Here is a 23,668-nt window from a genome sequence, read left to right on the forward strand (position 1 = left end):
GCAGTAAGTTTAAGTTATACCTGCTAATTTTTAATGTAAACCATTTTCAATTTAACATTCTTTACTTCTGTTCCCCTTACCACCCCTACATTCCTCTCTAAGATGTAATGCTTCTTAATTGCATTAAACATATTATGTTTTGTTCTTGTAGTTTTTAAATTGCAGTTTTCCTTGCACTGGGAACTCTAATGGCATCAAAATTGCTGAAGGGACATATATATTCCAGGGCTTAGCACCAAAGAGAGAATTAAAGGATAAACACCCATCTCACATTTATGCTTCATATGTAGGCATTCTCTAACATGTTTTCTGTTACACTGTCACTTCAAGGATTGAAATCACTTTGACCCTCTAATAGTAGCTGATATTTTGCACACAGAAGACAATAAGTAAATGTTACCATCCGTAAATATTACTGACAAACCAATGAAACATTTCTTAAGATCTTCAACTTTCCGTTTATAATTCTTCTCTTCAAGAACCAGATAACAAAGTTTCCTTAAAAATAGAGATAAATAAAACTATAACTTTATTTGGAATATGATTTAGTACTAGATGGATTGTCTTCTTGTTCCTTTTTAAAAGCATGTTAAAAACTTTATCTCATTAGGCTTGGCATCACCCTATATATTAAAAAGGTCACTCTTGGAAGTTGAAAACTACTTAAGGTAGAATTAAGAAAGCTTATTATCATAATGAGTTAGCAGACACATGTCCTTTTCATCTCTAACTCTTGGGTCTTCAGTTTACTTTTTTTCCTCAAACATCACTCTGATTCTTTTGTTGTTGTTAGTTTATTAGTTGTAAGAAGTTTCTTCCTTCCTGATTCCTTCAATTTAGACCAATTTGGAAATGGAAAAGTGTGTTAATTTTTTAACAAATCTTTAAGACATTCTTTACTGTATTTTTATTAAGCAAGCCAGATGGCTCACAGCAAATTTTCTCTGACATAAGTAATCACAAAAATCAGTTTGGGACACAAATCTGGTATGGAAAGTGGCAAGTATATTCAGGAGAAAAATGCAGTTCACACAAACATATGGATATTTTTAGAAGTAATACTGTTACTATTTGGATTTCATCTTATTTTATTTTTTTGTTATAGGCTAAGAACAAACTAAGGACATTTATTTTTCCTGTCCCCCACAACCCCAAACATTCAAGGTCCTTCTCAGCAACCAAAAATTATTTTCTTTTTGCAGTTTGAAGGTTGCAAGAAGGCCTTTTCAAGGCTCGAAAATCTCAAGATTCATTTGCGGAGCCACACAGGCGAGAAGCCGTATTTGTGCCAGCATCCGGGCTGTCAGAAGGCGTTCAGTAACTCCAGTGACCGCGCCAAGCACCAGAGGACACATCTGGACACTGTAAGAATGGCAGGAGCTTTCCAACTTCCAGCCTCAAGTCCCGGTGTGAGGAAGTGCCCATTTGATAGTGGGATGGTGAAGGTGTTTGCTTTATGACCTACAGGTTATAGGGACAATGCCAAGGGCAGCAGTGAAACCTGGTAAACAGCCAGAAGGGGCCCTGTTTGGTTCTTTCTTTTCCTTTTTCTATAGTAACAAGTTATCCTAAATATTACAGCTGCCTGGGACAAAACGGTTCGTATATAAAGCAGAGGCACTTTGGGGGCTGTTATATAGCAGATTTTAGTACAGAGAATGACTGCTAGAGATTGGACCTTAAAATAAATATTTAGATATGAAGATATACTAAGATAGATAAGATACTCTATTGCTAGAAACAGGAAGCACTTTTTTTTCTTATTTTGATTCTTTTTTTCTTGACATAAGAACGTTGAGACTGGCATGCTTTTTGAAAGTGAATCTGGCCTTTTGCTTTAGAAACCACCTGGTATTTTCACCTTCAAGTGATCTAAAAAGAATCAGCAAATCTTTCCCAAGGGTCCTGTTTCATCACTCTTCCTACGTGTTAACAGCCACATATCCACTGACATACAACCTATGAGAACAATTTATTTTCATTATTATGCCTTAATTCTCTTAGTGCTGAAACACTGTGTTCACTTGCTAATGCCCTTTCCATGACTCGGTCTTTTGTTTTCTCAATTATGTTGATCGTCCTCCTTTGCATTGCTCAGGTTTTGATGCCATTTTTTTTACATGAGGCTAGGTGGACTATATGTAATTTTAGTTCACTTAACAAAGCCATCAGGGTAAATGTCTTATACACATCACAGATCTCTTATCCCACATTCTTGCAAGTAATGTATTCATGACAGTACTTTTTCAGTGTTAACATTCTGATGTCTATTATTAAACTACTTCAGAATTTGAATTTTGAAAAGATACTGTTATTTCTACACACCTTCTCATACATATTTAAGATTCTTCTGATGTTATAGCTGACATATTTATTAAATTTTATATTAGTCGCTATTAGTCATATTGATAGCAGTCATTTTAGCTATATGTCACATAACCTTTCTAAACAGAATTATATCCTAATATACATAATGTGATGGTTAGCCCAGTAAACATCTGAAATATAATTAGAGTAGTGTGGCTGTAAGATGGACCCTTTCTGATCTAGCTGAATTGAATTCAATGAATTTAGGACCAATAGGATGGAATATTAAATGAATAAATTTGGTGAATAGCAGTATTTTTTAAAAGTAGAAATAAGAAAGAGAATGAATTATGTTTAAATACCCTATTTTGTATGTCTAAAATGGTCTTGGTAGAATCTTATAAATTTTACAATTTGTCATTAAACTTTATCATGGAAGAATGAACATTCATGAGACAAGATTGTCTTGAGAAATTGCTTCTACTCTAGCTAGTTATCTGGAGTTTGAAAGAACTATTGTGAGGCTAAGTGTTATGGTTCTACAATACCCTTCTTTGCTTGGAGCTAATTTTAGCTAATCAAACCAAGAGCATTTTCTAAAGTCATTTTGAATTTAAAAAATCCCTTTGGAAAACTTTTGAGAAAAACTACCTAAGATAATAATTTCATGATTCAGTTCAATGCAGTAGCTTTTAAAACTTAGCTGTTTTTTTTTTAAAGTATTTCTCCATTAAATCTTTTAAAACCATCATTTTTTTCTCTGAAATCCAAACTACCTTCTTGTTGCTTAAAGAATTTATTATTAAAATTTAGGTCCACATTCCCTTTCATTAAGTACTCCTTATGCTAATAACTCCTTATGTTAATACTATCAGAATTTTAGATAAAGTATCTTACTTCAATTAAATGGATTCTTTACTTCTAGGAAAATGATTTGCCCATAAAGATGACTGAGTCCATAATTCTAACCCTGGAAAGTGTTATTAAATCATTCCTCTATTAGCATCTTAATGTCTAAACAGGGGGAATAACTTTATAGTATAAATGGAAAATAATGAAGAATATAGTTTGATGAAGTGTAACATGCCATTTAAAGCTTAGGTAATCTGAGTTAAAATGACCAGTACACTTGTACCACTTAAACCAGTCCCTGGCATTGCTGTTTTGGCATACTGATCCCAGGGGAGAGAGTGAAAGCTAGATGGGAGGAATGGTCAGTATTCAAGCCTTTTTCAAGAGTATCTCAAAATCAAATCCAAAATGACATTAACCATTTCTTATCTTTCCAACCCAAGTAATGGTGACTATTGTAATAATAATGGCGTCAATTTATATAATGCATTAATATTCCCCCCAATTTTTATATACAGCATCTCTAATGCAAAATATGAACTTATGTGGTCATAACATGAGTGCCAGTAAAGATGCTGGCTTATTTCCCCCCAGGCAGGAAAGGGAAGACTAGGGGAAAAAAAACTGTGACCCCAGAAAAGATTCCCAGGTTAAAGAAAACCTTTGTTTACCCAATGGAAACTTCCTTGGCAGATGACTTCAGCCCGTAATTGGCTCATCATTTTGCAGAAACTGTGACTTATTGAGAGGCTGGTTCACCCATTGTTCATTGTTAGACCCCTGATATGTGATACAATGTCTAGCACATTATGGAAGCAAAAGAGCTGCTGAGTGATTCATTCATCCAATCAGTCAGTTAGTCAATGAACAAACACACCAGATAATCAAACTTAGAATTCAAATTAGGATTGTCAAACTAAATGATATATTCATGACTTCATCTTGTTCTTGGAATAAAAATTATCAACAATAGCAATTAAAAAGTGAAACACATATATGGTTTTTAGAAAACAAATAATATAATTCACACAAATGTTGGCCTACAAAATGACAAGCAAGTGCATGAAAACAGGAACAAAATATAAATACTAAGGAAAACAACCTGAATTTTGGGGGGAGTGGGGTTGGTCGATAGAATAGCATGTTTCTAAAGTGAGATTTCTATTGTAGAGACAGTTTCAGTTCTCTTCCTCACATTTCACCTCATGCAGGCACAAATTTAATATCTCACCAGATGAGGTACTAAGTAGATGAGTGACAGTTAATACATCTTATAAATGCAGTTAATCTTGTAGTTTGGTTTTTTTTTTTCAGTTCTTATGATAAGAAAGTTTTTATTTATTCTACAGTGTAAAAGTCACATTCTCAAACCTTGGGTTTGAATTTAGTTGTTACAGTAGGAATAGTTGCTAAAATTTGAATCAATGTGTAATGCTCTCATTCAGTCATTCCTAATTATCATATACCAATCACCAGGGTCATAAAAATAAAAAAGATGCTAGATTCTGTCTTGGGCTCCACACCTTACATCTCTCAGGCGCATGGGAGGATTGGAGTAGCCAGAACTTGTTTTCTTTCTCATCGTGCTCAGCCAAGAACTTATTCACCTAATCTAGGCCTAACAGCAGGACTCCTCTGCAACTAATAATATTAATGTTTCTTTGGCTGATTTTTCATGTGTCTGTTGTTTGAAACCTGCTGTCTTCTACTTACTTTCCACTAATTTTCCTTTTTAATTCTCTCCCTCTCTCTTTCTGAATCAGGTTTCTTCTGAAACATTACCAGTCTTTTCTGGACTTTTCTACAGCTTCTTATACCTGAACTCTTAAAGAATATGTGTTTCCTAATTTCTGACAGTACCAGAGATTGTTTTCAGGGGAACATAATTGTAAGTATGACTAGAGATACTAATAATTTTCATATTGAAAAATGCCACAGGAGGTTTCGTGGCAAGAGGGCATTCTGTAGCAGTCTCTTAAAAATCTTCAAAGATAAGCCATCTCTTTCTTTCTTGGAAGTTTATTCTTCTCTTTGCCTTGATGCAAACTTACTGGGCTTTCTAATTAAAATGCATGAGTATCACATAGCAATTCACATCAATCAGTTGGCAACAGTTCATGCTCTGAAGTCAATAGTCTTTGAGTAAATCTTTCTCAGTTACCTTTATGATTTAACCACAGCTCTTTCTTTCTTTCTTATTTAGAAACCTTATGCTTGTCAAATTCCGGGATGCACCAAACGCTACACAGACCCAAGTTCCTTAAGAAAGCATGTGAAGGCACATTCTTCCAAAGATCAGCAAGCAAGGAAAAAGGTAATTTTAAATGAAAATTTATCCAGCCAGGAAAAGCACATTTAAATTCCTCTTGCAGTACTTGGAGCTTCTGTGGGACATTGGTAATCCTAATGCTTCTCAAAGTGTAACATATTTTTGACTCGGAGTAGAGAAGTCTTTCATGAAGTAGTAGCAAGGCTGTGATTTTCATAACTCATGTAATCAGATGAGAGTTTCTGGGGAGGATTTGTATAATAGAAGTTGATGAAATTAATGAAAGTCACCAAAACTGGAAAGTAACAAAATTAAGTTCAAATAGTTAAAGAAAATTGAATTGGGAAAACAACACAACAAATACTCTTTCTGGTGATAAGTGCTTAATAAATAGCAATAAAAAACATAAAATATCAATTGGCTAAAATTATTAGCTCTGACGAAGACGGTAGGATGAGTATGTATAGAGCATTGTTCCCTTTAAGCTTAGAAAAGACACGTTTCTTAATAGGTACTATATATGAAAGTCTGAGAAAGAAATTGAACCTAAAATCACTTTTGACATCATTGAGGGCTTAGTGCATCTCTCAGAGTTCTTAGAAACTGTAGTATCTCTCAGATTTGGAAGAAAGAAATGCTAAAGATCAACCTGCCAACCCACCTGACTTGTCCTCCTGACTTCATAAGATCTCCAGCAAGTGGTTGACAATACTGTTCTTTAACATCTGGGGAAACAAAGAGCTTACTACCTTTCAAGGCATTTTCTAATACCAGACTTTGTAAGTTTTTGGACCAAAAAATATGTTCCAATTATGGCAGAAAGTATGTTGACCTGACCTTGGTTTTTCACTTGTGTTTAGATGGGTACCTCATTCATTTAAGAGCCCTTCATAACAAATTTAAGGGAAGTTTAAGACTAAACTTATTTCAAGTGACTGAACACTGTTGTTGTTCAGTTGCTAAGTCATGTCTTACTCTCTGCGATCCCATGAAGCACACCAGGCTTCCCTGTACTTGACTGTCTCCTGGAGTTTGCTCAGACTCATGTCCATTGAGTCAGTGATGCCTGTGATCTCCTATGGTTTTATTAAACCCTATGGCATGGTTTTCAGGTCACCATGGCTTCAAGCTAGCCAGAATCTTTCATTCTTTTATGATTTATAGGGATTTAGTGCTTTTATTTTGGGATATGCTTCATAACCTTTTTGTCACTTGAGCTTTTTCTTCCTTAGGAGGTGTTAGCACAATGCCAGTTGAGGGCTCATATATGGAAATAATTTGACCTCTCCACTATGAGTTAGAAAAATGTCCAGTTAGAAAAATTTGATAAAAGTTCTTTTTTAAAATAGATATTCTTAATGGCATACAAGCCCACTCTTATAAGTCAGTTGTTAAAATTATTTATTTTTCCTCTATAAATATAGTTGAAAGTGAAAGTGTTAGTCACTCAGTCATGTCTGACTCTGTAACCCCATGGACTGTAACCCACCAGGCTCTCTGTCCATGGAATTCTCCAGGCAAGATACTGGAGTACATAGCCATTCCCTTCTCCAGGGGATCTTCCAGACCCAGGGATCTAACCATTGTCTTCTGCATTGCAGGCAGATTCTTTACTGTCTGAACCAGTAGAAAAGCCCACATAAGTATAGTTAAATCTCTTTAATTGGAATCCCAGTCAACTGATAATAGATGATCATTATCAACATATCATAATAGATGATCATTCAACATGGATTGGAATATGTTCCTGTATTTTAAAACAGCAAAGGAACTAAGTGAATTAATAATAAAAATAAAGTTGTAAGAAGGATGTTTAATAGTCTTAAAATAACACTCCGTTGTTACAATGACATACTGTTAATTGTTTAGGAGGACATTATCCATGTGTATCTTGTAAACTTGAAATAATAAGTTGTGTTTCTTAAAAAATCCTCTTGCTGAATTTCTTCCCCCTAAATCTGACTATTCTTTACCTCCAAGTTGTCCCAAATGTATGAGGCTTTGCTGTATTAGCAAATTTGTTATGAGATTGAAGAGCACCTTCATAGAGAATAACAACTGTGGACTTGACAGAATGTAAGTCTCACACGCAGACAGATAAGCAGTAATATGATATTCAACCCAAGAGAGTAACCTAGGTTGACAGTAGGTATGAAAACATAATGTGATATTTTTAGGAATTATTAATAGCTTATATTGCTCAGACACAGAGTATTTCAGCTTCTTTATAAGGGAAGAGTAGTTATGATTCTGCAAAAGATGTTTGAAGCACTAATTTAAAGAAGATAATCAGATCTTAAGAGTATAAATTTGTAAACAGTTTTTAAGAACCTTTAATAGACAATCTGGATAAAAGGATATTCTTTCAAGGGGCAGAATTACAATTTAATGTCAAATATTACAATATTCTCTTAATTTTGTCTTATGTAAAATGAGGTATTGTCACTCCAATGATTCAGCTTTTGTTGTTCACTCTTTCCTGCAAGTGACTGAATTGAATTTGGCTGACTTTATTTGCTTAGTCCTTAGTGACAAGTTTACCGTGTTTACTTTCCAAATTTTAACCTGGCCTTTTAATCTGAAGATTTTAAAAATCCTATGTGGATCTTTGATGGACTAATTCATGGAAATTAAAATGATGAAAGTTGCGCTATCCAGTAAAAAGAGGTAATGTCACTCCCAGGAAAAGCAGTGCTAATAAACCTGAAATCAGTCAATCCACACTTTCAAACCTTGCGCCGTTGTATTGGTGTGTAGTATTTACATGGTAGAATGTTACTAGACCTCGGAGAGATTCTAATTACTAACTCACATCAGGGCTTGGTATTTGGAATATTTCCTGGCAGCAATGATTTAAAAAAGTAAGAAACAATAACCCTTTTAAAGCAGAATTAAGATTATTTACGACTTTAATTAAAAATTGAAAATTGGCATTATTTCAAAAAGCCTTTACAAAAATGTGAATTCATCAAAAATAACCATAAAAATTCCAAGGTGATAAAGGCACAGTGGAGTAATGGTCCCAGCCCTAGGGAATTGTTTTGTTGAAAAGAATAAAACTCTTTTCTGTCACACCCTGTTAGTCATGGACTCCTTTAATATACCCTGCCTGCCTGCCTGCCTCTAATCCTCTTTTCAACCTCCCCCTGGACACTAAATGACATTATTTTGGTCTTAACATGGCTGGCTTTATGAAGCCTTTCTCTGAAATCATGGCCAGGGACAAGCCACCCTCACCCATAAGACAAATGTTTATTAGGAGGGGTAGAGATCTTGTAAGTGATGCCCTGGTCATGGGCATGGGGCCCTTTCCCACACCTGTTGGATCCTACTGAAAACCAAAAACCTGAAAACTCAGCTAAATATTATTCAAGCTGTGAAAACAAAGGAAAAAGAAAAAAAAAAAAAAAACCTCGTCTGCGAAAGAATTGGGATAATTTGGCTCATTGCATGCAGAGTAACTTTTCTCTTTGTCTGATGTGTGCACACCCACACATCCCATCAGCTGATGTACAGACTTCTTCCATAGAATGTGCTTTGCAGATCTTGAGTCCATTAAATAGAGGGCTACACAGATAAATGAGTAGCAAAATACTCAAGTCACCAGCTATGGTCTCCAGTGAGAATAGAATTCAGTCTACAGAGCAGAAGGCAGAATCTGTCCTTCAATTTTGTCTGATAATGAGTGGGGAAATAAAAAAAAACTAAAGCAATAAGCCACTTGAAATTTTCCTCAAGGCTGTGAGCTTTGTTAGAAATTTTCAGTTACACCTTGCAAGTGCCATCAGCAGGGAGGTTTCCTTCATTTCTGGCCTGCTATCCAAATGGACTTTTAAAAAGTGAATGGAAAGAATACTGGGCCAAAAGTTAGAGATGACGTGAATCCTTTGTCCATTTTACACTTCCACAAAGATTCCAAACTTTGGGTGTGATACATTAAATGTTTGTTAAACATTCACCTTTGACCCCCTGTAGTTAACTTTCACTTTTGTGACCTCAACATGGGCTGTTTGAAACCAAGCAAGTGTAGCATTTGAAGTGTATGTGAATGCAACATGTATGTGTATTTTCTACTTAGAGAACAGCTCTATATAGCTTTCTGGCTAAAATAGAATGGCTTATTTAATGCAACTCTCTTCATGTAGAACTGGTGATACTCTGGAATCTGTTCAGAGCCACCAGCACCCCATATATACTCAAAACTATAAACAATTTCATTAAACACAACATAGGCTCACCTTGTTTGGTGCACTTGTTGAAATCTTCAAAAAGCTATGTGGAAAAAATACATTTTCCCCTAAATGAAAGCATGTATAGAAGAGTTAATGGGACATACTTTTTATATCAATTATTTTGTGTCATCATCTGCATGGCATATGGAATATACAGATGAGTACACAGAGGTCCTCCCAGATTTTGACAGTCATTTTTCCTTCATCCTTCCCCCTCCTTCCTTCCTTCCTTCTTCCTTCCATTTTTTTTCCTGCTCAGGAATAAATTAAGAATCTAACGCTCAATGGAATGTCAGTCATAGACACATATTATAGACATAACATTTCAAGATGAACTGGTGGCTTCTCTTCTTCCACTCACATTTAGGAAATCATATTGGAATTTGAGTAAAACTGATGTTATTACAGCGATGACATTAAAATGGCACTAGCGTGTGTGTGTGTGTGTGTGTGTGTGTGTGTTTGAGTCACTTATTAACCTTTCTACTTAGCAGTTGTTGCTGACAGATTACTTACATTACACCTCAAAATGATGGTGAGACATACTACCTGCCTGAATGTCCTGATGTCTCGGTTGAGGGTAACAGATTTCAAGAAAGGCACTAGATATGCTTTTGTAAAATAAACAATTTCAGTTCAAAATAGTGATGCTAACTAATAATTAAATGTAAATGAAAAAGAAAGTCAAGGTAACCCCCAGTTGATAATACTGATTTGGAGTTGAAACCAGTTGCCTGGAGGCTTCTTTGTGAAGCAGATCCAATATGAAACCAGCTGTGCTTTTGGGAACATTTTAATGCTACATGGTGATTGGAGCCAATGAAAAGGAATTGAGAATTCCCATTTGGTGGTGGAAAGCGGAAGGGTAGAGATGGTTGTCCATGAGAGTAAATAGATAGTTAGAAAAATATTCTGTTCCTTTCTGGAGAGATCAGAGAAACTGTCTTCAGCCTTGTGGATACAGAAAAATAAATACTCGCATCTCTGAGCCTAGCCCAGTGTCTTTTTTAGCCCTTAAAGCAGTGTTTCCCAAAGTGTGTTCTCTAGAACACAATCTACAGAATCTTATCAGGTAATTCTTTTAGAAAGTTTTTTTGTTATCATATAAACTTGGGAAATAATATTCAGTGGTTTCCCTCTTGTAAAAGTTCTCAGAGCCTTAGATCCACCAATATTCCAGAGGGAAACTAACATTAATTCGATTGATTTAATTCAGTATTACTTGGCCAACAAAACAATCTTCTTTTTCCTCTAGAACATCTTATCAAACTACTCTTCTGTAAATTATTTGAGAAGTACATCCTCAAGGAATTTATTCCATTCAATAAATATTTATTAAGCACCTACTATGTGTCAGGCATTGGATTAGACACATGAATGCAAGTGTGCATAAGACAGACATAGTCTTTGTCCTCATAGAGCCAAACTATCTTGATGAAATCCAGCAACAATAAAAAAGATGAACAAAAAATAACATAAATGTAGGCAAGGAAGCAGTGAGGAAGTTGACATGAAGGTAAAAGAGGGGGAACTGTTGAGGTGAGATGGTCAGAAACACATTCAAATGACCACTTTAGAAATGAAAAAACTGTATTGCCTGCAAAAAAAATTTAAAGCTCTGCTTAAGTTGAAATATTGTACCTTTCTGTTTGAGCTTCTTTTAAAAGATTCTACTGCTGGGAGCATAGCAGTAGATGTCAGAATCATCTTACTTTGTTGTAGTTAAACTTTTTGGCAGCCTTTCCTCAGTAGGCATTAGAGGAACTGGATGCTAGACAGTGAAAAGCATTACTTGTATCTCCCACCTGAAAAAATGACTCAGATGGGCAGCATTTTGGTCCGTAGAGTTGCAAAGAGCTGGACATGACTGAAGCAATTGGGCACGCATGTACATGCACAAGCAGTCAGCATAAGTAGCAAGTGAGACCCTGCATCAGCTCTGGGATTTAAAAACAAGTGAGAACTAAACTTGCCCTCCTGAAGATTACATTCCAGTGAGAGATACAAGGAGACATGTGCTCTGTGCAGTAGCTGAAATGCTGTGAATAAAGTCACACAGAGGGTGCTTCTGGAACACAGTATCTGGGAGTTCCTTTGTGACTGACAGGCACTCTTAAGGAGTGAAGTTTTAGTCTCTCTCATTTGAAAGAAATGGGGAGATCAATGGAGTTCTACATTGTTCTTGATTTTATCACAATTCTTTGTCATGTATGGCACAGTAGTTTTCGTTCTATTCCCCTTGAAAATTCTTAATTAGAACCAAAAAATTAGGAGTGTGTGGCAGAGCTCTGGCCAACTATGTAAAGAATGAGGGCCTCATGGCAGGTGCTTTAGTGAGCAATTCAGGCTGTACAATGCCTAGCGCAGACACCTTATAGAGATGGTTCCTAGATAATTACTTTTTTTGATTGATTGACAGAAACCTTCCAAACTTCTCCTTTCCTTTCTCTTATTAGATTCTGAGGATTCTTGATCAAAATGATTTCATAATAAAAGCATTTATTTCAGACTTTCTGCTGCCTAAACATAATGTCTTACAATGTCATGACACAGCTTATCATGGCCCTCCTCGGTTTTGTTCTTTGTCTCCACTTCTGAAGAACTGGTCCTTCGTGCAATTACAGCCTCCTCTGCTAGTTCTCTCCTGACTTTTCTTTTCAGATTCAGTTGAATTTTGTCTTTGCTATCCATGAGTAATATTTTTCTATTTGTTTGTATCTTGAGCTCTAAAGATTTATTTTCAGGTGACTTTACACAGGGGCTTGGGTAAGCCTAACGTGAAAACTTCTCATGTGGATACTGGGAAGGTGGCTGGGTCTCAAGAGTAGTTTCTGGATTGGATGTCAGAAGGTATGGGCTTCTTTTATGCAGTACTATGAATTGCTCCTTGACTTTGCTTAAGTTACAGTCCCCCGGTTTTTCCATTTCCCCATCTTCATGGCTATCTTGAAAGGCAAACATAGGGCCTCAAAGGTGAAAGGGTAACCATCTTGGTAGAAAGTGTTGTTACACATACCTGCCATCCAGGATGGTCTATTGTGAACAACAACGGAACAATAGTGTCCTTGAAACTATTTTTCTTTGTAAGAACTGAATATTCTTTTAGAGGAAGACCTCTTTCAGTGATGACTAATAGCTAGTTTCTGTAGGTCATATGGATGCTTCGATGGTGGTGCAAAAATGACCCAAAAGAAAGAAAGGAAGTTGCGACCTAAACCAGAGGGAATTAAAATCAAACTTAAATCTGCGATACTTGGTTCTATTCAGAGGTTAACCTGGGGTCCATGGACCGTAGGGGAATACATGGATGAGTGGGTTCTAGAAAGTCCATGAAATCTCAGAAATTATGTAAAATGTATTTTTCTAAGGAGAAACCCCATAGATTTCACTGACTTTCCAAAATTAAGACTTCTTGATGATAAAAAAGAGAGAACCTCCCCCCGCCCCTGCTGCCCCCCCCCCGCCGCCCCGCCACCACCACCATACACACATACAAAGGAACACAAGCAAACACTCTGGGAGGTGTGTTATATGTCTATTACCTTGGTTGCAGTTATGATATCATGGGTGTTTGCATATGTCCAAACCCATCAAGTTGTACATATATAAGTGCAGTTCCTTGTATATCAATTATACCTCAATAAAGCTGTTATTAAAAAAAAAAAAGACCCTCTGAGCCAAAAGAAATGTAAGCTACCTAGTGACTGTTTCACCTGGCTTTAATTATAATAAACCCCCACAACGTTGCCCAACTAAGAATAATCTATGCTTCTTATGTTCTGGAGGATTGACTCCTACTTACCCAACATGTATTGTGTGTCTGATATTTTGATAAGTGCTTGTGAATACAAAAATGGTAAGATAGGCTCCTTTCCCTTGAGGCAGTCAGAGATGTTAAAGCTGGATTTTGACAGGTGGTGGGCTGATTGTATAGCTGGTGAATTCAAGTGTGGGGAGTAGGGTGCAATAAATTAATGGAGGAGCCTAAAGCAATTGCACCAGTTAGGACGATATGCAGTTTTACAAGATTATAGGCACCTGGACAAGGATAGTGGCAGTTGAGAGAAAAATGAGTGGACAGGAAGTGGTGATGGATTGGATGCCAGAGATGAAGGGTAGAGTCAAGATGGTACCAGTGTTTCTGCCTCTAGGATTGGATGAGCAGCCCACGGGTGACATTTCGTCTTTCTCAGGGAAACCTCAGTTCTGCTTTTAAGGCCTTTTCAGCTGATTGGATTAAAAATTGATTGTAAATGTTAATCACATCTAAAAAAAAAACCTAGATTAGTGTTTTATTGCATAACTGGGGAGGGAAAGGCTAGCCAAACAGACATGTAAAACTGACCATCTCACCCACAAAATAAAATACCTTATGTTAAAATTTAACTGAGGCTACTTTATTTGAAGATGATACTAGTGACAAAAATGGGGCCTGGTAAAACTCAAAATGTAATTTATTTTAGTGCAAATTAATTATTTACTAGGAAAACATAAGGAAATTAATTATCAGATATACTAATGTTACTCACTTTTACTATACCAGTGATGATTCAAAGCAAATTAGTTCATGCCAATTAATTTATAGATACCATGCTAAGAGAGTGGAGGAGAATTATACTTTAAGCAAATAACCAGATGCTTTTTAAAACATTTACTCTGTGTCATGGGCTTCCCTAGGAGACAAGGGTTCAATCCCTGAGTTGGGAAGATCCCCTAGAGAAGGAAGTGGCAACCCACTACAGTAGTCTTGCCGGGGACATCCCATGGACAGAGGAGCCTGGCAGACTACAGTCCATAGGTTTTTAAGAGTCAGACATGACTTACCAGCTTAAACAGCAACAATTCTGTGTTATATATCAGAGAACTTATAGAATCATACAAGTTTATCATGTTAACTTTTAATTCGATCATTTTTGTCATAAGTTTATGTCATATAATGTTTGTTAATATAGTGTGTTTTTATCATATTAAATGAAATAATGACAGTAAAATGCTTACCATGTTGTCTCGTATGTTATACATGGCCAATAAGAGTTAACTATTACAACTATAATTAAATCATGTTATCTACTAAGGGTTGCTAAGAGAGAAGACAAGTGATTGTTGAAATTTTAGTAAGTTGTTTTTCTCCACTCGAGACTTCTCCATTAATTTATTTTACCCTCAAAGGGATTTTAGCTGTTTAAAAACAATTAAAGGAAACTGAAATCATAATGTAATTATGAATTGTTTATATATCTATTTTGTTTTTCCCTCATACTGGAAACACATTTGTGGTCTTATTTGTGGGTTTTAAAATCTTTACTAGACAAACTTACTGGAGAGAATCCATGTCTTTTGGTTGAAAATCCCTACCACTTGTCAGTTTTCCTGTGGATAGTATTATGTGAATGGGAAATGGGTAAATATGGATTTCATACAGAAGAGTTTTACTTTTATATCCATTTTAGACCTTGTTGTTGTTGTTTTGAATTTGCCTCTGTCAAATTGTTCTCATTTGTGAAATCTGGATAGTAACAGCAATCCCCTATAGGTATGTGGTAGCTACTAGTGAGGAAACACACGCCCAGTGCTTGTTGAGGTCCTATATGAGACAGCGCTCCATCCTTGGAGGAGGTAGTTGCGGCCACAGGGGTAGGAGTTAGAAATGGTATTACAATAGAGAAAAATACCTCGTCATCATCCATTTCTGCTGGGGAAACTGGCTTTTATTAGTGGTGTGTGGGTGTGTGCTAAGTCACTTGGTCATGTCCGACTCTGCGACCATAAGGACCATAAGAAGCTGCAAGTTTCCTCTGTCCATGGGATTCTCCCAGCAGGAATACTGGAGTGGATTGCCATGCCCTCCTGCAGGGGATCTTCCCCACCCAGGGATCGAACCCACCTCTCTTATATCTCCTGCATTGGCAGGCAGGTTCTTTACCACTAGCACCACCTGGGAACCCCCTTTATTAGTGGTGCACAGAGGCAAAAGTCAGACAATAGCAAGAATTTTCTAAGAGGAGAAGAGATTTTTCCTGCCTCAGCTGGTTTATTTGAATTTATACTTGAAAAGTTAGGGGAACTTGATGAATAGATCTTTGAGCCTTCTGCAGGGCACCACTTGAGTTGCTCATCAAGCAGAATCCAATGTCTGTGGTTCAGTTGTTTTAATAGTGATGGTGATAACAGTGATAATCGCATTTTGCCCACATTTAATACTTTAACATTTCAGAGCTATATTGTATACATTATCTTATTTTATTCTTTTGACTTTTAGAGTCTGGATGACTTCAAGATGACTTTTTTTAAAACTTCTACTCTCTTTAGTTTGTTTCTGAGAAATGGGAAAGTTTAGAAGTGGAAAGGGAGCTCAATATGATGCCAAAGGTGGTATGCTGTTTTCCTGCCAGACCTACAGAATGTACTCCAGAATTAGCTAGTACTGCCTAATGCAAAGCCTTCCATTAAGTCTTTTTTTTTTTTCCATTAAGTCTTGATATACTGTTTGTAACCTTGGTGTTCCACAGAACATTTTGGAAAATTATTCTGCTACTCGGCAATCCAGACCCCTCTTTATAGACTCTAGCAAAGTGTCATGTGACATCTTAAATGCTCACTGTCTCTGCTGTTTGCTGAGGGCTAACTCTTCAGTAACTGTTAGGGCTGTTCTTTTCACTGGAATAGAAAGATGTTTTTCCTCTTTCTGGGGCTGGGTGCTTGCTGTCCTGCCACTGCACAGGTCAGCTGTGGGCACAGCTGTAGTCCATTGGAATTGTGAGTCCTTAGGTGGAGCCTCATCCTCCCTGGAGTCCAGTATGGGGAATCACATTCAAAAAGTCCCAAAAGATGTTCATAAAGTCTCTTCATGACATCTTCAGCTTTCTGATTTTTAAGACAATCCTTTTTTTGTTGTTACTTAGCAAGTCTAGTATGTCCAAATATTCTTTATATAATTAAGTAAAAAATCTGCCTTCGTGGAACACCCACACAGAAGCTCTCTTTCAAGGATGCATCTTTATTTCTGTTAATGACCCTACTGGTGTATATAGAAATTCTGTACTAATATTCCTGTTATCCTACAATTTTTACTTATTACCCATCTTCTGGATTTTTTAGTATATGGATTGCATGACTTTCTGTTCTCTTCGTTTCCTTAATGCCACAGAAAACAGTTTCAGGTAGAGTCACAGGAGATGGCAGTGTCATTTCCTGGTTATTGAGGCAGCATTGAACTGAAAAGGTTGACAGGGAGCTGATGTCATAGGGCCTTGTATGTCATACTAAGATGTTTAAGGATAAATGGTGGTCAGATTTCTGATGTAGAAAGATTATTATGGTGGTAATATGGGGCATGAAGTAGGGACCTAGGGTGAAAGGAGATAAGACAGTTAGGTTGGATTATTGTTGTTAATCAATATTGTTTAGATACAGTGGCTTATGCAGTTATGACCGTATCCAGCAGGGCCATTATCAGTTCCAGGTTTCCCAGTTTTCTCCAAAATGCTATCATTATCTCAGGTTACAAAAGGCTATCAGGAGAGACTTTACTAAATAAGTTGTTGAATTGTAGGCTCATTATATGTGTGGCTTTCACCTAATGGTATCTAAAAAGGAAATGGGAATTCTCTAGTTGTTTTCAATAACCCCATCCTAGACCCCATTGACTTTCTTTCTTTTGAAAGAAACTAACCTATATTATTTCCAGAGTCTTTCCAAGCATAAAGTTTAAGCATTCTGGTTATCCGTTGCATTTCTCGACTTTATCTTTTTTTTTTTTGCCTTGCTAAAATTTGAGGTACAGATTTCTGTTTCTACATTTTTCTGGGTCTTGTCTCTTTGTACTTTCTTGGAACATACTTTTATAATCAGGTTTACAAGTGTTTTTGGCAGCAGAGTTAGTGTGACATTAGAATCCTGAATCCTCTTGACCAGCTAGTGGCCTCTCTTGCTGTCTTCTCTCCTATACTAGACCTTGCTCTCCTCTCTCACTCTACTTCTGGCAATCATTTTTCTCAAATGATTCTCCAATGATCAAACAATTTTCATTTGATCCTCCCAGATATAGAAAATATAGAAGCGAGGTAGCAGCAGAGTTGTGATCTAGTTGATCACAGTGGCTTAACACTGCTATATATCTTTCTGTATATTATTTTTCTATTTTATATAAACATGGGGCCTCTTATACTCAGTAGTAAAAATCACTTACATGAGGAGCTTTTATCACTCAACATGAGGCAAGAACGTCATTGGTCTCTGAAAAAGGAGGCTCAAAAGGGAAAACAGAAGTAAAGAGGTGACAGAATCTGTCAGGCAAGAAGCTGTGATTCACAGCAGTGCTTTGGACTAGGCTAGCACACAAGCCCCAGCTGTGGGTAATATTTACTCAATATGGACTTTGAATAGAATTGGTAGTACAAGGGACATTGTCAATGTTTCCTCGTTTGTACATGAGCAGATTCAGAAGTCAGGTTTCATTTCTTTGTACTCAAATTAGCAATCAAGTATGATCCATTCCCCTGCTCTTTTAAAAAAATCTTGTATCTTCATATGGAAAAATGTCAAGAACGAGTTCCCAAATTTTCAAGTCATACTCAACCACATTAGGGTACCCTAAACCTTGGCATAAATGAACAGAGGACCCTAATGTTCATAATGATTTCCCCACCTTCCATCTCTATCCCAGTTATGAGCCCCCTCCCACCCCAGAATATTAAGCTTGAAATTAATCAGAGATTTCAACACAGCAAAACACTCACGAACTCAGCACTACTTATATCTCTTCAACCATCAGTGATGGCAAAAAGAAGTGAATTGGCATTTTAAACATCCAGTAATAATACAATGGATGCAGTTACTCATTTTTATTCTTTTCCCTTATAAAATAAAAGCCTAAAGGAAGTGGGAAGAAAAACAATAAGAACCATTCGATGCTCATGTAGCATAGTTTACTGGGCCATTTTCACAGCCTTTTACCTCTTTAATCTTCACAATTATACAAGGGCAGTGTTACAATTATTATTGTAATCCCATTTTAGAGATGAAAGACGTAAGCCTCAGAGAAGCTAAATGTCTTTACAAAGCACTCTCAGTAAGTAGAACTGTACTCCAACTAAGTTGTTCTGACTCCACATCTGGTGCTCCTTTGACTCTGCCATTCTTACTGTGGGCTGTCTTGAGTTTCCAACATGGGAAATTTTGTAACTTGTCAACAAGTTCTTAGCATAAGGATCATTCTGAGAAGCTCTGTAGTAGCCTTCTCTTAGAAGACGGTGGCTGGGCCCCTAACTGATGCCCTGGAGCCCCCATGCTTTGGAGTGCCTTCCTTAAAATTTCCAAACCCTTTTTTGGTGACTGGGCCAGCAGAACCACCCAGGTGGGAAACCCTGAGCCCAGACTAGCACCCATAGCGGTGCCAGCCCTCACTTCTCTCCTTCAAGGCATTCTCCCACCCTCTGCCCCATGTGTGGGGTCAACTAGGTACCCTAATGAGCTTTTGGACAGATGCCTTTAGGCTCATCCTGAGGTCTTGTAGGCTGGACCAGATTCCAAGAGGGCAGATCATTCGTGCTGGCTAATGTGACATTTCTTTTGCTGAATTACCCGAGATTGGCTCTAAGTGTGATGCTACATACTGATTTGGGGTGATTCAAATCAATTATATTGACAGGAACCCTGCAAAAATATTTTCCCCAGTCCTCTATACATCCTGGGGATGGTCTAATAAGTGGCAGAAACTGTAAAGCATCTGAGATTTTACCCTAGATACAGGGTAATAAATTAGCCTGCTGCAGTTTCACAGAGGCTGGCTTAAGACACATGCCTCCTGGTCAGAGACAAAGGTGAGGTTATTTCTCACTGAAGTAGCAGTAGCCAGTGTCATCTTTTTCTTATGCAAGTTTCTTAAGTCCGAGTTCCCACAGGGTGACATGAAGAAAACTCAGTGGATTGTGTTACACAAGGGAAGTTCTGAGCTTAGAGTACCCAAATCTTTTCTGCCATCCAAAAGTAGAGTGTTCCTGTGAAACCTTTCATAAACAGAAATATAAAGCAGAGAAGCAATTACACATCTTGCTAACAGATGCACAGAATAAATGGAGATAAAGCATAGATGCTCACGGATGGAGATCAATGCTATGGAGGCTTGATGGTGAGATTCTGAGTGTAGTGTAGTTCCCGGGGAAGGAGGTTGGTGGTGCCTCTCTCGCTGCTTCAGATGTGCACTGCCTCCATAAAACCTCACTGCAAAACAAATGCTGAATTCTATATTTGCTTTTCACTTTTGTGAAAGTGAAAAAAATTTTTTTTCCACAAAAGTGAAAATCCTCCTTAAATTCCTTTTGGTTAGTGAAAACGGGTACTATGTAGGTCTTTTATAAAAGCTAAGAGGCATAACAGAGAAGGCAATGGCCCGGCACTCTAGTACTCTTGCCTGAAAAATCCCATGGACGGAGGAGCCTGGTGGGCTGCAGTCCATGGGGTCGCAAAGAGTTGGACACGACTGAGCGACTTCATTTTCACTTTTCACTTTCATGCATTGGAGAAGGAAATGGCAACCCACTCCAGTGTTCTTGCCTGGAGAATCCCAGGGACGTCGGAGCCTGGTGGGCTGCCGTCTGTGGGGTTGCACAGAGTCGGACACGACTGAAGTGACTTAGCAAAGAGGCGTAAGGCAAACGTTTTAGAAAAGTGAGGGATTTTTGTAACGCATGCAAGTATGCCTGCTGTTTGCTAAGAAAGAAGATACTATCCCGGTCAGTTTTCCAAACCTGTTTGGTATAGAAACATCCTTGAGAAAGATAGTCTAAAAAGGCAGTCAGTGCCTATGTTGCCACAGCGTGGAGAAACTTGAGATGCCTGCAGAGAATTGCCTCTCAACAGTAGGTTCCTATTGCTCCCTCTTGATTCAAATGTACAAGAACAGCCAAATAGTAACCCCAGCTTATCCTGGGATGACCCTGAATCTTCAGGATTGTCCCAGAAGAAATGATTTCTGAAAGAAAACACTGAAGCCAGAAAAGAAGAAACATGATTATATACCTTGTGGATCTGTATATAACTTGCCATTTCCATCCACGTTTGTTTCAGATACTATGGTGCTGCCCGTGGGTAGCACCAGTTATCTCATGTTTTGATGTGGGAGTCACTCACCTATACCTCGAATTATCTATATCACTAGTCTGTTACAATGCTTAGAATCTCCACTATTACAGTCATTCTTTCCAGGTACTGTCTCCAGAAGATTCCTGTATAATTTTGTTCTGTTATATGGCAAAGGCAATTCTATAGTCCCTTCACTACCACTAATATATCAGTATGGCTTCAATTACAAGTTTTCAAGTAGCTTGTCTGTCTTCTGTGAGTATTATGAGAGGAAGGTGGTTTTAATGGGATTATGGAATCAGAAAAAGTGAGAAATGATGGTTATACTTGGATCTGGGGGAGGTACTTTCAGTAGGCTCTCAGGGGGATCAAGGAATAGTTTGAAACCACTGGAGGCAGAGAAAAACTGCGCATTGGGGAGTATTGGGAAAAAATGGCTGGGTGATGTTTTAGAAGGCACTCCCCAATTTATCCTGGAGCCTATCCTGCTATGGGACTTTAAGAGTAGATCTTAAAATGGATTTTTTACTATTCAACCTCCTTAGTTTTCCTTGGCTTTTAAAAAGAATGTAGGCAGTACATTCTAAAATGAGTGTCAGGGGAGCGTTTTTAAAGGAGCAACACAAATGCAGTTGTGTTTGCTCACTTGCCTGTCAACGTCACCCTTCTATTTCGACACCCAGCTCGGCATCAGCTGAGTGCAGACACCTTCAGCCCTGACAGCACTTGCTCTTTGTGGCTGTCACCTCTTTGGCCATGCTGCTGTGCAATGCTGCCGTCAGTGACTTGGATACAAAGCAGTGATATTTACATTGATATGGTTAAGTTAACTTTGTGGTGGTGAAAGCCTCAGTTTTTCATTTCCTGGCTGGTATTTGCAATGTGGAATTGCAACACTGCATTTACGTGCATTTTTGCTTTAAAATGTTCTGTGGTGTTGCAACATTTGAGAAATTCCCAGAGACCCTTAATCTTCCTACAAACACTGGTCTGTAAGATGAGGGCCAAGTCACTATCTCAAAGTAATATCCCCTGCCCCTGCTGCATAATTCTGGTTTTCGTTTGTATATCTTTAGACTGTCCCTGTGCTGTCTCTTAGTTCATTTCACTCTGGAGGATGCCAATAAAAGAATGAAGAAAAAAGAATTTAAAAAAATATTCTAGTTTCTTCTTTTAAGAGCAGTTGAAGTTAAAGCTACTTTCCCTATTGTTTTCCATGAAGTTGCATTTAAAATATTTTATTAATGCAAAGACATGCATTCAAGACTAAGGACCAGTGAAGAGTAGCCATGGCAACCAGGAAGCCATTCAGGAGGTTAAAAAAAAATGCAGTAAAGAGTAAGTGTTTTAATCCTTAACTTTAATCCCTTTACTTCCTGTTCTCAAAATGAAATATAAATCAGGCACCATGGAGCGCCACAATTTTTCTCTGAAAAAGATGTTGGCAAAAGAGGATTAGTAATGGACAGACGTATTTAAAGAATTTAATCACACAATTTGTTGTAAAACTTTTGAGACCACAAGTGACCAGTTCCTTTGAGTGGTGTCAGTGAGAATCTACAAAACATACTTTGAAACTGATTAGAGAGTTGGCACAGGGGGACACCCCTGTTTGCTGTTATTGTTACATCATTTCAGCCTGTGGTAATGACATGAGAAACCAAGGAATTTGCTTGGCTCCCCCAGTGGGGTGGTAGAAGACTGGTGGGAGGAGTGTCTCATTGGTAGAATAGAGATATTCTTTTGATCTTCAAAATACTAGGGAAAAATTAAGTCGCCTGTATTTCGCATACTACCTTTCCTTGAAGTTTGATTACTATGAGAGTTTCACAAAGATGTGTGCTTTCCATTGGCAACAGACTCTTGGGTTTCTGCTAAAAAGCACAGACTTTGCTTTCTGTGGACAATAAAACAGAATTCTCAGAAGGATAAATGATTATTTCTTAGTGTCTATTTTTTTGTTTGTAAGATTTGCTTTTACATGGAGCCCTGCTGAGTTCTTAATTTCTATTTAAAAATAAAATATCTATATTTTTCCCCTTAAAGTCAGACCTAAAATATGCCCCCTACACTGGCTTTAAATGTTGATTGACTCTGTAGCACATCTGTTTTCCCTTGTTCTACTTTGAAGGATTACAGGGATAAAAGGACATATGTCTTTTGATGGCACTTTTCCTTACCTCGGTATATGTGCTGTGTGTGTGTGTGTGTGTGTATACATATATATATGTATATACATATTACTAGTGGGCTAAAAGTTACCAGTGCACAGGGCTCTTTACAGAGATCTGAAGTAGCTAAAACTTGTATTAGCTCCTTGCATTGTCAGAATGTGAAATTACTTCCAATAATATCTTCCCAAGGGGGTGCTAATAAAAACGACAGGCAAGCAACATGAGGACTAGAGCATTTGAAAGTGGAGTTAGACACAGCAGACCACTGAGCTTGGAGTTCCTTGTAGACCTTGAGAACGAAAGCATACATTCTAAGTCTTGTAGATGGCCGAACATCTGGGGAAGAAAAATAGCATCATGTTCTCCAGCTAAGAGGACAAGATGCAATACTGAAAATACCCGTTTCTGCTTCCTCAACTTGACCTAGTCTCATTTCTCCCCGTACTGTTAGAACCAGCAAGGTTAGTGTAGCCTTGGACAGGGTTTCTGAGATGTAATGTACACACACACTGTGCTGTCTTTGAATTTTTGACTTTCTCGTCTGGATTTCTAGGGTGTGGTAAGTTTTTTAGAGAGGGGATTGGAGTTCACTGCAGGGGGTGGATAAGAAGAAAGACCAAGTAATGTCAGTGTCCAAAGGAGGAATAAGTAGCTTCTAAACATGAAAATAACTTTGGCAGAAGCTGCAAAGACCATAAGAAATCTCTAGTGGAGTCCAGTCTCAGGCTGTACTCTAAAGAACTTCTCTGAAC

The 23,668-nt window shown here is 37.6% G+C and overlaps 1 protein-coding gene across 8 annotated transcripts in view; it reads left to right on the plus strand.

Annotated features, from left to right (window-relative positions):
* GLIS3 (GLIS family zinc finger 3) overlaps positions 1-23,668 on the plus strand; it is a 533,844-nt gene that overhangs the window by 419,341 nt on the left and 90,835 nt on the right. For all 8 annotated transcript variants that reach the window (XM_043890929.1, XM_043890930.1, XM_043890932.1 and 5 more), the window contains 2 exons: positions 1,203-1,364; positions 5,363-5,473. In XM_043890929.1, the coding sequence (XP_043746864.1) occupies positions 1,203-1,364; positions 5,363-5,473 (273 nt within the window). The remainder of the gene's footprint in view (positions 1-1,202; positions 1,365-5,362; positions 5,474-23,668) is intronic.

This window comes from Cervus elaphus, chromosome 29 (assembly GCF_910594005.1).
Source record: "Cervus elaphus chromosome 29, mCerEla1.1, whole genome shotgun sequence".
Classification (NCBI taxonomy): domain Eukaryota; kingdom Metazoa; phylum Chordata; class Mammalia; order Artiodactyla; family Cervidae; genus Cervus; species Cervus elaphus.